The 14,539-nt window shown below is 38.0% G+C and overlaps 1 protein-coding gene across 3 annotated transcripts in view; it reads right to left on the bottom strand.

Moving 5' to 3' along the window:
• Positions 1–1,071: 1,071 nt before the first annotated feature.
• Positions 1,072–14,539, bottom strand: part of AspRS-m (aspartyl-tRNA synthetase, mitochondrial) — a 221,311-nt gene continuing 207,843 nt past the window's right edge. For 2 of the 3 annotated variants that reach the window (XM_081764284.1, XM_081764283.1), the window contains exons 9-12: positions 12,766–12,984; positions 11,760–11,972; positions 8,462–8,648; positions 1,072–6,384 (exon numbers count right to left, since the gene is read on the bottom strand). In XM_081764284.1, coding sequence (XP_081620410.1) covers positions 6,179–6,384; positions 8,462–8,648; positions 11,760–11,972; positions 12,766–12,984 — 825 coding nt within the window. In that variant the 3' untranslated portion in view covers positions 1,072–6,178. Of the gene's footprint in view, positions 6,385–8,461; positions 8,649–9,604; positions 10,197–11,759; positions 11,973–12,765; positions 12,985–14,539 lie in introns of those variants that run through there. The other variant, XM_081764285.1, reaches the window with a different exon arrangement.

A 14,539-nucleotide genomic window follows, 5' to 3' on the forward strand; every position in this document is an offset into this window, starting at 1 on the left:
ATGAAATCGCGTAAGATTTTTTTAATAGAGAAAATACGAACCTCTGATAGTTTTTCTACCAAAGCAACGTAAGTAACAACTTTTTATTTTATTTATTTATTTTATTTATTTATTGAACAATTTCCCAGATACAGCATAACTTTGCCATTTTACACAGGGACATGCTAACAAAAAAAAAAAAAAAAAAAAAAAACAAGACAACAATAACAACAACATAGAAATAAAAAGAGTGTAAAAGTAAAACTATTCCGTCAAAGCTCGTTTAATTGCTCTTTCAAACACTGGGTAGCTCGAAAAAATGTCCACATCAGTTGTTACTTGATTATAACTGTTTGGTATTCTATAAAAAAGAGACCTCTGTATAACAGCCAACCTAGGACGGGCAAGATGGAATAGGTGGGTATTCCGAGTGATGCGGGAAGGGACACGTAAGGATAGTTCCTGAAGTAATATTTCCGATCTTAAGGTTCCATTAACTATTTTATGTAGATATTTCAGGTCAGAGATAATTCTGCGTACTTCAGGAGTCTGAATATTAAGATGTCGCAAGAGCTCCTTCTTAGATAATATTCGAAGTGCAGGAACACGAAATCGGACTATAGCAATGAAGAAATTGAGAACAGAATCAAGTCTGGAGAGATGTGTAGGTGCTGCCATGGCCCATATGGGAGAGCAGTATTCGATCTTGGGCGCTATTAAAGTCTTATAAAAAGTTGCTAAAGAAGAAACAGTGCGTAGTTCGGTGAATCGATAAAGAAGTCCCAACATGCGCATTGAATTCTTTAGTATTGAGGAGATGTGGTCAGAGAAGGTGAGTTTTGAATCAAAGATGACACCAAGATCGTTATGACTAGCAGAATGTGTGATAGGGGAATCGTTGATATGGTATGTGGAGGGAACAGGAGACTTTTTCAAAGTAATAGTAATACTGTCACATTTCTTACTGTTGAGTTTCAAGTGCCACATTTCACACCAGCCTGTAAGGTAATTTATGTCTTCCTGTAGAGCAATTGTGTCATGGAGACACGATATTTCTCTGTATAACTTACAATCGTCAGCAAAAAGCAGAAGATTTTATTTTTTATTTTCTTTAATAAAGATTGGAAGTAATAAGTTGAATGATGATTCATTAATTAGAAAATATTTTTGTATTTGTGCTATTAGAAATGTCATTTGCTCTTATCGAAAAGTGCTTTGAAACGAACACTTTTTTTTTTTTTTCGTCTCTGAAAATTGATTGAAAACTCAAACTGGTGCAATGTTAAACCAAAATATATTAAAAGATAGGGGAAAAATGAGAGATCGAGGGAGTAGTAAACGCTCCTTTTGTGGGTTCAGTTTTTTCCTTGTACTGACTCTCACCCAAATATAGATGAGTAGCCGATTCCTGTGTTCCAACCGCGGTCAATATTTTACCCCTCCTACATTGAATTTGTAGGTCGCAATCTGAAGAAGAAAGAAAAAAGCCTCTTAATAGTACATTTCTATTCTGTTAGGTAAGGTACACAGTGGTCTCGATTACCAGAAACGTGGCTAAAATCCTCTCTAAAATCGAAGTTTTGATTTGGAGACTTAAGACCCTAAATACGAGGGTGGGCTAATAAGTTCTCGGCCCGCCCCAGAAGGACTTGAGCTGCAGGCATGAAAGTGTGAGGCTATTCAACATAGTCCCCTCGAAGGTCAACACACTTGGCACTTCCATGCTGCAACTTCTCCAACCCCCCCCCCCCCCCCAAAAAAAAAAAGGTCTGCAAAAACATTTTCTGTAGCTGTTATCACCTCTTCATCACTGTGAAATTTCTGTCCTTTCAGTGCTGTTTTGAGTTTTGGAAACAGATAATAATCAGAAGGGGGCAAGATCTGGCAAGTAAGATGGGTGGTCAATGCACTGAAACCCTAGGTCCCTCAGAAAATCCATTGTTCTGCCAGCCTTGTGGACGGGAGCATTGTCCTGCAAGAACAAGACAACTCATGTCAACTTTCCCCGGCGCTTTTCTTTAATATCGTCCTTTACCTTAGCCAGCAGACTGCAGTAATACTCCGCAGTTATGGTTTGGCCCTTTGGAAGGTAGTCTGAGAGCAAAACACCATCCTTATCCCAGAATATTGAGGCAAGCATCTTCCCTGCGGACTTTTGTGCTTTGAATTTTTTGGGCCTTGGAGATCCTGAGTGGCACCACTCGCATGACTGCTGTTAGGTTTCCGGATCAAAGTAATGCAACCACGTTTCATCCTGGGTAACAAGCCGATTCAAAAAATCGTCCTTGGAGTTCGCAAAATGTCGTAAAATCACCTGCGATGATCTCACACGTTCGCGTTTCTGACCCGCGTTCAAACATTTTGGAATCCATTTCGCAGAAAGCTTGCGCATGTCCAACTGATCATGGATTATTGACCCAACACGTTCTTTGATATGTGCACTTTGTCAGCTATCTCCTGAAGCGAAATCCGTCTGTTGCTCAAAATCAGGTCATGAATCTGGTCCACTTTTTTCCGGAGTTGACACTGACACTGACCTGCCACATTGTCACCATCTTCTGTCGAAAATTCACCACGCTTGAAGTTCGCACACCATTTCTTCACAGTGGAGTATGAAGGGCACTTTCCACTTAATGTGTCTAGCATGCAACCATGGATTTCCTTGGGCGACTTCTGTTGCAGGAAGAAGAACTTCATTACACCTCGCAACTCCTCTTTGGTGAATTTGACATCTGGCTCCGCCATGGTTCATTCAATTACTTGTAAAATAAAAACCGTTCATGGTGGAATCGTGAAATTTGATACTTAAACATACCAAAGATCAACATTTCACATGAAATCAATTACATCAGGGTAGTACATTCGGAAGGGGGCGGACCGAGAACTTATCAGCCGTACATTTTTGACTCATTAACTGTAGCAACAATACGTGACAGGATAGGTGTGGATCAGCCATGTGCAACAGCCGGCCTCCAGACCAGTTCCGGCCCACTGATTTGACTGGTTACTGAAAATCTATTTTTTACGTAATCTCTTCAACTATATTAAAACTTTTTCTTGGATAACTTACGTCCACTTTGAAAATATCCTCCGCGTTGAAACATCCAGTGTACCACCGAACATTGAGACTAGTTCAGAACACGGAGAGTCAAGTTTCCCACTAAAATGGTAAATACGTCGATTGTTTTCTTCTTGCTTTTCTTTCGCAAGTAAATATTTTGGTTACTATTATAACAGTTCTTGTGTTTGTGTAATGTTAGTGTACAACGAACGAGTTTCTCTATTGAATATGGCTATTAAATTCTTGCGAAAATGTTATAAATAGTCTCGTACGGTCAGTAAATCCTCTGTGATTGGCCCAGTCTCTGTTCCAATTTGCACATGCCTGATGTAGATGAATAGTGAGATATTTTTTTCGAAAAGGAATCAATATCAGGGCGTCTATCGATCACGAAAGTCATGAAAAAGTCTCGAAATTTAGCTTTTGGGTCACAATTTTTTTATCTGTACAAATATAAGTGCAGACCGGAAAATTTTGTTCTATAAAACGTCAAAATTCACTACCAAAAATGTCTATGATCGGCTTTAGACGCTACCAAATCACAACAAAAGTATGCTTCTATCGCACGTATGAAAATTCGGCCTAATTCGCACTTGAGAATGTTAAGAAATTTTATGGTTTGGCAAAGAGGAGGTCACGAAATCTCATTTTGAAATTTTAGTAGACACCTTGAATATGATCATGTATTTTAATGATGACTGCAGGTGAAACAGCGATACCACGGTTGTCATGCTTACCTCTCTTGTCAATGAGAGACTTCCTGATAGTCAAAAACTATATGTGAGCCTAATGACTATTTTGTAAGATACGAGATGAATGCTAATCTATGCCTTGCGACCTACTTCAGTTCGTAGTATGTAGTGTAGTACTTCAAATATGAATGATGATTGTTTGAATATTGTGATGATGGCTTATGTTTCAATATCAAACCTTGCAATTAGTTTCATAAAAAGCTGTTATGCTGTTCATTTTTTACGCGCGCTACTGTATAGATTTTTAATTTTATTATTATTATATTTTTGTTCATTAGTAAAACTATCCATGCAGTTTCTCTTACAATCACGGGTAGCTCTGTTTGTTTTGCCTAGAACAAGCAACCCTTTAGAAGTCTTCACCTCGATGCGATGTCTTGCTAATTTTACTTTTTCGTTCACATGTTTTTCTTTATTAACTTGGTCTCTGAGTGTTTCATTATGTAACTAATGATGAATTTCTATTATTGTTATTATTGATTCGTTTTAAGATTCTTACTCACATGGTATGTGTGATAAATCAGCTTCATAATTCGGGTCCCGGGTTCAAACCCTGCTCCCGCCAAGTGAACTTTGTGGTGGACAAACACCGTGTGCGTGGGTTTTCTCGGGGTTCTCCCGTTTCTTCCCACTTTCGTCATTCCACCATTTCCCTCATCTCTCACCATCACCGTCTCCTTTAGCCTAACCGGCATAACCGTGGGACGTAAAACTCAAAAAAATCATTTCATTTCATTTCAGCTTCATAATTAGTTACGTTGATTCTCAGGACGTAACACTGAGAAGATGACTACATACAAATTTAGCTTACAATTTTCAATTTAAAATCTTCTTCTGCAAATCAGAACAAACTTAAACTAACTTATACTGTCAGGCTCAAACGTTTCTTGCATTTTTAAATGGAAATGAATGTACGTATAATTCCCAAGATACACTTGACCATATCTAAATAATAGTCGTATATTCACATTTTCGACATTACAATCTACAATTAAAGAACATTCTGTTTTCTGTAGATAATACTTAGTCTTAACGGTATACGGACAAAATCTCGCGGCCGAAACATCGCCGCTCAAAACCTCGCGGGACAAAATCTCGCCGGGCCAAAACCTCGCTGCCCAAAACCTCGCCGCGAATGAAACTTTTCTTTAAAATTTACCCAATGTGTTTCCTAATATGCAATTCCACATTACAAATAATAATAATATTATAATATACAAAACATCGTGTGCGTGGGCTTTCTCGGGTTATTCTCGTTTCCTCCCACTTTCTTTATTCGATCATTTTCTTCATCCTGGTCATCTACGTCTCCTTTAACCTACAGGACATAATCAAGGGACGTCGTAAAAACTCACATATTATTTCATACTTTCATAAATATTATTAGTTTTTGTTAAAATTTTAAGTTTTTGGATGTTCCAAAGTTCACGAAACTAACCTCGTTAGTTGTCATTACTTTCCTTATGCAGACTTTCTTTCCCTATAACCAGTTTATAAACATCCTGTCGCCCTACTTTCACATTGAAATCCTCTAATACAGAAATAGAATTTTCATATGGTATCGCGGGACTTGGTCAAATACCCGTGATACTTCTTCTGAAACAGCGTCTTTATACCGTCATCCTTATCTGTTGGAACATTTACATTTTGGTCAGGCGAGATTTTGGGTATGGCGATATTTTGGGGCGCGAGCTTTTGGGTGGCGAGGTTTTGGCCAGGCGAGGTTGTCGCCGCGAGGTTTTGTACCCAAACCAGTTTTAACAAATACTTTTTACCGTCAATTGGAGGTGAGTTTCAAATCTGTTTGAGGAGCTTAATCCTTCTCTAAAAAATTAGCGACGCTGACGAAGCCATTTCTTCTTCACAACACAAACACGTCCAGGAAAAAGAAAATGAAAGCTTTATGTCCCACGGTTATGCCGACTAGGTTAAAGGAGACAGTGATGATGATAAATGAATGAAATGATGGAATGAAGAAAGTGGAAGGAAACGGGAGAACCACGAGAAAACCCACGCACACGGTGTTTGTCTATCACAAAGCTCACTTCGCGCGAGCTGGGATCGAACTAAGGACCACATGCACCAAAGGTGAACGTTCTACCACTGAGCCGCCCCGGCTATCAATTGCAGGTGAGCTTCAAATCTGTGGAGCTTAATTCTCCTCTGAAAAATACTAGCGCCGCTGACGAAGCTATCTCTTCACAACACAAACACGTCCAGGAAAAAGAATATAACATTGTAGCAATTTTAAGAATAATTACAAGAAACAACAAAGTACAAACACAATTAATATTTAGTTACGTAATTAATTCACATATTTACATCAGAATGACACATTTATCACAGACATCTAACAAAATTGGTTTGTTTGCGGAAACTGGCAATGTTAAGGACTTGAGGACGTGACTATAGTAGTCTGTTGTGTCTTTGAATCTGTCTGTACACTCTCTATATGATAAAGCCTCTTCTCTTCTTCTGTGATAGCCACGGGAGCTCCAGACATTGGGTCTCTGCCGTCAACACCTTTGGGAAAAGCTATCACATCACGAATACTTGGAGAATCACACATAATAGCTATTAGCCGATCGATTCCTGAAACATACACAAAAAATATTCAATAATAAAAATTTTATTATAATCATCTTACCACATTATATGCTTTGTACAAGAATAGGTATAATTTCTTTAATATATCAGGTAAAAGTCGTAAACCTGAACTACGAAGATAGAATGAAGTTATTAAATGTCTAGGAGAGAAAAATGAACAATGAATAGGTAACACTCACTCAGTATGTACCCTGGGAATCCTAAAATGATTGTTGTATTTCTAGTACAATTTTGACAACCAATAATGTTGCCTTCGACTGTTAAGAGACTAATGAAACAGGAGACTCTCGATTCAGCCTATCTGCTCTCATTTTTACCAGGATACTTTGCGGTCGGTGACGTCACGTGAAGGTATCGCCAAGAATGTTATAAAATAGAGGACCTCAGCCATACGTATCCTATGATTGGTGTCTTACCTTGAAATGTTATTTCAGGTAATTTCTTCTCATTCCTATTTTTACACCCATATGTGCAGCATGTAACCATTGTATAATATAACTAAACCAACAACTTAAATAAGAATAAACGACAGATACATTATATGTCTACATGTAAAGATCGCAATGTTTTGAGCCAACATATATGGCGGAAACGAGAGTAGCCAATCAGACGTGCCGATGCTAGGTTGTTTTCTTAGCTTCATTCAGTTAATAGAATGAAGATACATGTGGGTAGATCCTCTATTTTGTGACGTTCTTGGTTATCGCAAGGTATCGCTCAAGAGAACAAGTGAAATACTGCATACGCAATTACGTTAATTGATATACTGTTTCAAGATGGGCAAAAGTCCCTCCACATGACGTCACAGATAGGGAGCCAATCAGAATGTTAAACACGAACTGAGGCTATCTATAATTTTATATACCTTGCTAATGAAGTGCTTTGGCTTCACAAATATTCTTACAATTCGTTCAACTTAAACTTTTTTTTTTTTTTCACAACAAGTTATTGAAATGTTAGTAACCACTACATACCGGTATACAACTCGCAGATGAGTGATACCAAAATAAAGACAATTTAAGATGTTACACAGGTTTTATACTATTTAAAATGTTTAATATCTTTTCAGCTGCTTTGTTGTTTTTCTTAACCTACAAACAAATTCCATTAACTTACAAAAATCTGCTTATGAACAATGAAGGTTTTAAAACTTCACTGTATACATTATTGTAATCCACACGAGCGGTATTTTGTCTTGTCTTTTGTTCATCACCGTTATCGGTGTTAATTAGGTGCACCGACATGATGTCCCTATGAGCTACAAATGTATGGAAATTGAATTATGTATTTGACAAACTGAATTCTATATTTGAAAAATTATAAGAAAAATTACCAAAAAAAAAAAATGAAATTTTTGTTTTACGTCCCACGGTTATGCCAGTTAGGCTAAAGGAGACGGTGATGAGAGATGAGGGAAATGGTGGAATGAAGAAAGTAGGAGGAAACGGGAGAACCCCGATGAAACCCACGAGCACGGTGTTTGTCCACCACAAAGTCCACACGGCGCGAGCTGGGATCGAACCAGGAACCCCAAGCACCGGAAATGAACGCTCTACCATTGAGCCACCGCACCCCAAGAAAAATTACAACTGGCGGTCGCCGCTATTTACATTTGTTGCCCGACCAAAAGGTCGAATAGCCTGAATTATGAATTTAGGTAATGCCTTTGTGAATCCACAATTTTCCTCTATGTGAAACCCTCAATTTTGTTCTTGATGTATATTACTGTTTTTGGCTCTACGAGGATCAACATTGACATTGGAAATGGTGGCAGATTTCTGCCATTTCCGGTTTCAATTGAGATATAAAGCTAGAGATAGAACTCATAGCACCAATATTGGGTGGTTGAATTGATATTAAAAACTCATTTCTCCTATCTCTTAGCGCTTTTGATATTTGTCGACAGATAGACGAATGAACACAATCATTCTGTAAGACTTCTGACACTAATGTACAGAACAACTTGGAAGCTAGAAAAGAAGCAATGTAGAAAGCTAAACTATAATCGCTAAATTACAAAGAAATTCTAATGCTATAAATATAAATCAACCATTGTATATACCTAACGCAATCCCTCCATGTGGCGGGCATCCACTGTTGAGGGCTTCCAGTAAATGGCTTAACGAGGAAGCGTCCTCCTTGAGAATCTCTTGAAGAATATGAAACTGCAATGCAGGATCGTGGATTCGAATTGAGCCACCTGCTATCTCACATCCGTTCAGAACGAGGTCATAATGAAGTCCTCGTACCTGTTAAATCAAGCAATAATAATATATTACACTAGTTGTCATGACAGTAATTAAAAAGGATCCTAATCAACTATTCAAATCAATACTATAAACATAAACAAGCATACAGATCTACTACGTTAATACAATTAATTCATTATTCCTTAATCGATCACAGGAATATTAATTGATATATACAACTTAGAGACCTGCATGGGCCGAATTTTTCGGCCCGAGCCCAATCCAGCCCGAATGTACGCAGGCCCGGCCCAGCCCAGGCCCGAAAAGTTTTGGAGATTTTCGGCCCGAGCCCGGCCCGGCCCGATAAGTTTTTTAAAATTTTGGCCCAAGCCCGGCCCGGGCCCGATAAATCTTCGAAGTTTCATTTTGTAACATTTTTCACGGGCACACTTCTTCAACGTTTGCCTTTATTCTAATTATCGTTTAACGAATGTCAATAATTACTAAAGAATTGCAATTAATCGGCCCCAGCCCGGCCCGACCTGAAGAGAAATCAGTGTCGGCCCGGCCCAAAGAAATAATAGAGTCGGCCCGTGCAGGTCTCTAATACAACTACATATCTATGTAAAACAGCCATAATCAGTCAGTTCTTATAAACACACCGAACAAAAGTTTGTTGAATGCAGTCCTCTTGAGCATAGAATAGCAAAATATGAACATACAGAGTCCGTGTTCGGAGACGGCTCGTTTTTAGAAACATGTAACCTCTATCCACGAACACTTTTCTTTTTCTTACTATACTGAGCTAGTTCGAAATTTATAGCCTTTTCAGGCCAACAATTGTCTATTCTTATTCCTTACCTTTAAAGGCTGTTCATGTACAATGTGAACATCTTCCGGATGGGGCTGAGTGAAAGGATGATGACATGGCTCCAGCTTTCCAGCCACTTCTCCAGGGGAAAATAATGGGAAATCCAGCACCCACACAAAATGGTAACCTGGTTCTCGAACTGTGATGCTTGTGTGAATTATGGTGGGGATACGGCAGCAGAGAGGGTATCGACCAATAGCGGTATACCAGCCATTTTCAGTAGTCGCAATGATGTGACACGGTGAGTATCGTGCGTTTGTTGGGGAAGAGTATATTCGTAATGGTGGTTGTGATTATTACTCAGCGGGCACTCAGCATTCGGTTTGGACTTGGTCGTCATGATTCTGCTCCGCATAGAAAAACTATTCAAGTTTGGTTATCAAATTTTAAAACAACAGGGTCTGCATTGAGAAAAATATCGCCTGGCCGACCTCGGACCGTAACAACGCCAGAAAATGTCACGCGTGTCACAGCGTCCATCCTGCAATCTCTAAAGCCGTAAGAAAGCTTAATGTTGGTCAAGTCCGAACCGAATGCAAAATTTCCGCTGAGTAATAATCACACAACCACCATTACGAATATGCTTCTCCACTACAAACGCACAATGCTTACCGCGCCACGCCATTGCGACTACTAAAAATAGCACGTATAGCGCTATCGATTGATATTCCCTCTGCCGCCGTATCACCACCACAACTTACACAGTGCTCTCTCCAAATACAGGTCTTTGTCGGATCCTAATACAATGTTAAATATTACATGTTACTGTTTTAACTTTTGAAACATGCATGCGCAATCAGTTTTATATTTGTTTACAAGTAATACAACCGGTCGAAATGGTAATGTGCCTCTTTTGTATGATATTTGGTGGTGAACACGGTCATCCTCTGAGAGAAATATCAGCCTGTTGTCATATCCAGGGCCACACTGTGAAGTGTTCATTAACAGAGGAAGAAGTCGGAGAAGGACTAATCCTAGCGAAGTAGGTGTGCCATATTAAGTAACCGTGGTCGTAGACGTCTGAGGAGATAAGCAACCACAAAATGCTTTCAAACCTGACAAGAATTGATGCAAGGATACAATGCCGGACGGAGTCAGTCAGTTTCCGAGCCAACACTTCGACAAGAACTGCTTGATATAGCATTTTCAATAGTGTAGCTAGGGTGTTCCTCAAGCTGACTCGCTTGACATGAGCAAGGCAACACTGGCATTGGACCACAGAACAGTGGCGATACATCATACGATTGGACAAACCCAGATTCTGCCAGCATTCCAATGACGGTCATTCCAGGGTCATAAGAAAAGACAGAGGAATCTTCAATGCACAGTGTATACAATGGACTGTGGAGAAAGGGATGGAAGTTTCAAGTTGTGTGGATGTATTTCAAGTGCACAGATGGGTCCCGGATTTCAGATATCTAATCACATGAAAGCAGAGGATTATGTGGATAGCGAAGTGTTTCCATCTGTCCAGGTCCTCCAATATGGTGCCTTTCCAGATCTACAAAAGAAAACGATAACTGCACTGTCCACCGAGCTGTAATTGTGCAGAATGACCCTCCAACTCAACAAACGAAAATATGATGATAACCTAATAAAATAACCCAATATTGAAGATTGTTCCGTTGTTTATTCATACTTTATTGCATTGATCCTATGCGTATCATACAAAAAAGAGAAGGTTTAATTCTTTATTTATTTGTGTGCAGTTTAATTTTCAAGTTTATGATATACGCAGAGTTTAGTTTCGGATCTAAGCATATCCACAGTAAGCCACATGAAGTATGGTTGAGTGGAACCCAGGGGCGGATCCAATGGGGAGCGATCGGGGCAATCCCCCCCCCCCCCGAAGAGGAAACTTTCTTATTATATACATAAATAAAACCCGTCTCAGAGTTCGGAGCTCTTAAAACTAGCTCTAAGTAGCAGTATTACAACCCACCGCCCCCCAGAAATCAGTCCTAGATCCGCCCCTGGTGGAACCAGAACTTACATTCTAGTTCAAAGGATCAAATTTCTTATTGACATAGGAGCAACTATTGGAAGTGATGCACCCACTATAGAAGATAAGATACGTACTTTCTTTTTTACGATAAGATACGTACCCATCTTTTCAGGGTAGATGGCTCCTCAATTCAGGTTCAATTCAACCATTCAACGTGGTATTTACCACTTGGATTTAGAGAAACATGTAACCTCTATACATGAACAATGTATACATAAACACTTTGCTTTTGCTTATTACACCGGACTAGTTTCACAAATTTATAGCCTTTTCAGGCCAACTATCTATTCCTTACCTTTAAAGGCTGTTCATGTAGAATGTGTACATCCTCCGGATGAGGTTGAGTGAAAGGATGATGACACGGCTCCAGCTTTCCAGCCACTTCTCCAGGGGCAAATAATGGGAAATCCAGCACCCACACAAAATGGTAGCCTGGTTCTCGAACTGTGATGCCTTTCGATTCCATATAGTCTGCATAATCTACTCGTAGTCTTCCAAGCAGCGGCAACTGAAAACACAGGTATGAAAATATAATACAGGGAGATATTAGGTATCGTTCTTCTTAAATATATTGTTACAATAACGTTACCCAATGGTGTAGCCAAAGTTTTTCTAGGAGGATGCCCACGACTGTTTCAGGAGGCCAGGATTTTTACATATTAAAAGTAAACGAAAAGTATTCTTTTAAAATATCAAAGCATTAAAACTCACCACATATACAGTAAATATTTCACAAATACGTACACATTGTACATATTATTATTATATTTGTAAAATGCTGCTTTATTGAAATATGGGTCTTGACAGTGCTAAATTAGAATCATAGTTTGTAGGAAATGTAAGGGAATTATTCATACGGAACGAACATTATATAAGAAAGTTCATTTGTTTGATTTTTTGTTTATATCAGCTAAAAATAATAAGAAATAAGTATTGAAGGTGCAACATAAGTAAATATCTTATGAATTTATTAAAAATTATGCCAGCATATTCGTTATTACATAATCTGAAGTACTGTTTACAAGGTAAAACAAGAATTTTAGCAATGATCCAAAAAATGGATCAAAAGATTGCAATCTTGGCCAGTAATCAGGTTTTGGATCAGGAGCCACAAGATTTATGAACGGTCCCAAAATCGAGTTTTCGTATTTTCTACGGAATAAGCACATCATACTGAGTTAAGTGATAGTTTGGGTTTGGTTACACTATATGTAGTTCTGCAGATGTCTACGAGAAAATTTTTGGTTGTATTGGATCTTTTCATCCAATAAATAATAGTAATTAAAAAAAAAATAACTTACTACGTCCTCTTTTGGTCCAATCGCCACAAAAACTAGATCGCTAGTGTGTAGGTTCAACTTGTGATTGATAGCTGTAAGAAAAGACGTTTCGAAAGCTTTCGTTAAAGACGTTTTCCACTGTGACTCAGCCAATACTTCCACAAGTCCCAGATGAACGGAAGGAAAAAAGTTTTTCACTATATCCGAGTAACTGGATTTCAATTTATTCGTTAAATGAACCTGTCGAAAAAAAAAAAAAAAAAAAAAGAGTAGTATTAATCAACACACATTGATATTTAGTTGGAATCATAAGAGAAGAACAAATAATAAAAGAATATTTGCTAGAACAAATAATAAAAGAGTCTATTGTAGAAATGCAAAAATATAACATGTAAAGAGCCTATTGTAACGCAAAATGAAAGAAAATGCAAAAATGAAAACTAAATGCACTTCTTTACGCCCACTGCACAAAATACAATGAATGTTCTAAAAGATGGTTCATAATAAAAATCACTATAAGCTTTAAAGTTAATCAGCAGGAGTTTGTTGCAATACTGGCACCAATGTAGGTTATTTCTAAGTATCATAACAGCTCCCTTGTGGTTAAGTGGTTAAAATATACGCCTTTGGAGTGGGAGACCTGGGTTCGGTTCCCGGCGGGAGTTCATGTGATTCGGATCCGACGTTAAGCTGTAGGCTTACGTCTCATAGCCTCGCTGCTAAAATGGGCGCTAAAATAAAATAAAATAAAATAAAAATCTAAGTATTATAAGTGTTATAACATAGTCTTAGCATATTATAAATTAATTACTTCTAAATATAAGTTAATATATATACTGTAATCAATATATATTTTGTAATCAAATGCTAACGTTTAAAATTATTTTCATTGTTGCACTTGTATTATTGAGTAGCTTAAAACTTACAAATAATTTCGATGGAAATGAACCATACAATGCAATGAGTTCTCAATCTTGAAATCAACATAATGTTCAATGGAATGATAATGATAATTTTTGTAAATTGTGGAGTACATTTTTCGAGAAACCCGTTGCTCCAAATGTTTTTCAAAATAATATAATATATTCTCGCTACACTAGTCAGTAAAACATATGTCAAATGAGTATTTAGTGTAAGGGAAGCTTTTTGATCAGATGACTGAAAGAGGATGTCAATAGAACTTGTGATAGTTGATATCTGTGTGTCCAGATGGATTTGAAAACGAACTGTCAAGGTTTTCACAAAACAATTCTGGAAAGCACGACTCCTTTCGGCGCAGCGAGGAGCTCCCAAAAATAATAGTATCAAGGTAAGTGTCTGCCTTTGCGTTATTTTCATTTAGTTTGTTACATTGTATCTTTGATTAGTAGTAATGATAGTGTTATCACTTAGTAATTGTGGTTACTAGTGTTAAGAGTAACAGTAGTACAAACATGAATAAAAACAAGCACTTTAGTTTGAAATAGTTTTCTCGTCTATATTGTTTAATATCTATCTAGAAGAGATAGTAAAAAAGAGCCTACATGATGAAGACGACATTTCAGTAGAAGGTACAATGATTAGGTGTATACGGCTTGAAGATAATATGGCGTCCGTTGCAGAATCTGAAAAGAAAATCAATAGGTTGTTAGAAAACTTGAGGAACGGTTGTCAAGAATATGGGATAAAAAGAAATGTTAGTAGGGTGCAAACTACCGAGGTAGATGAAGGAGGATTTCCCTCCCATTCACATTTCCCCCCCTCCAAACTGTCCTTAGTATAACACTGATTTTTGTCATTTCAAAGTATGCCATAT

Source organism: Thermobia domestica, chromosome 7 (assembly GCF_964235325.1).
Source record: "Thermobia domestica chromosome 7, izTheDome1.hap1.1, whole genome shotgun sequence".
Taxonomy (NCBI): Eukaryota; Metazoa; Arthropoda; class Insecta; order Zygentoma; family Lepismatidae; genus Thermobia; species Thermobia domestica.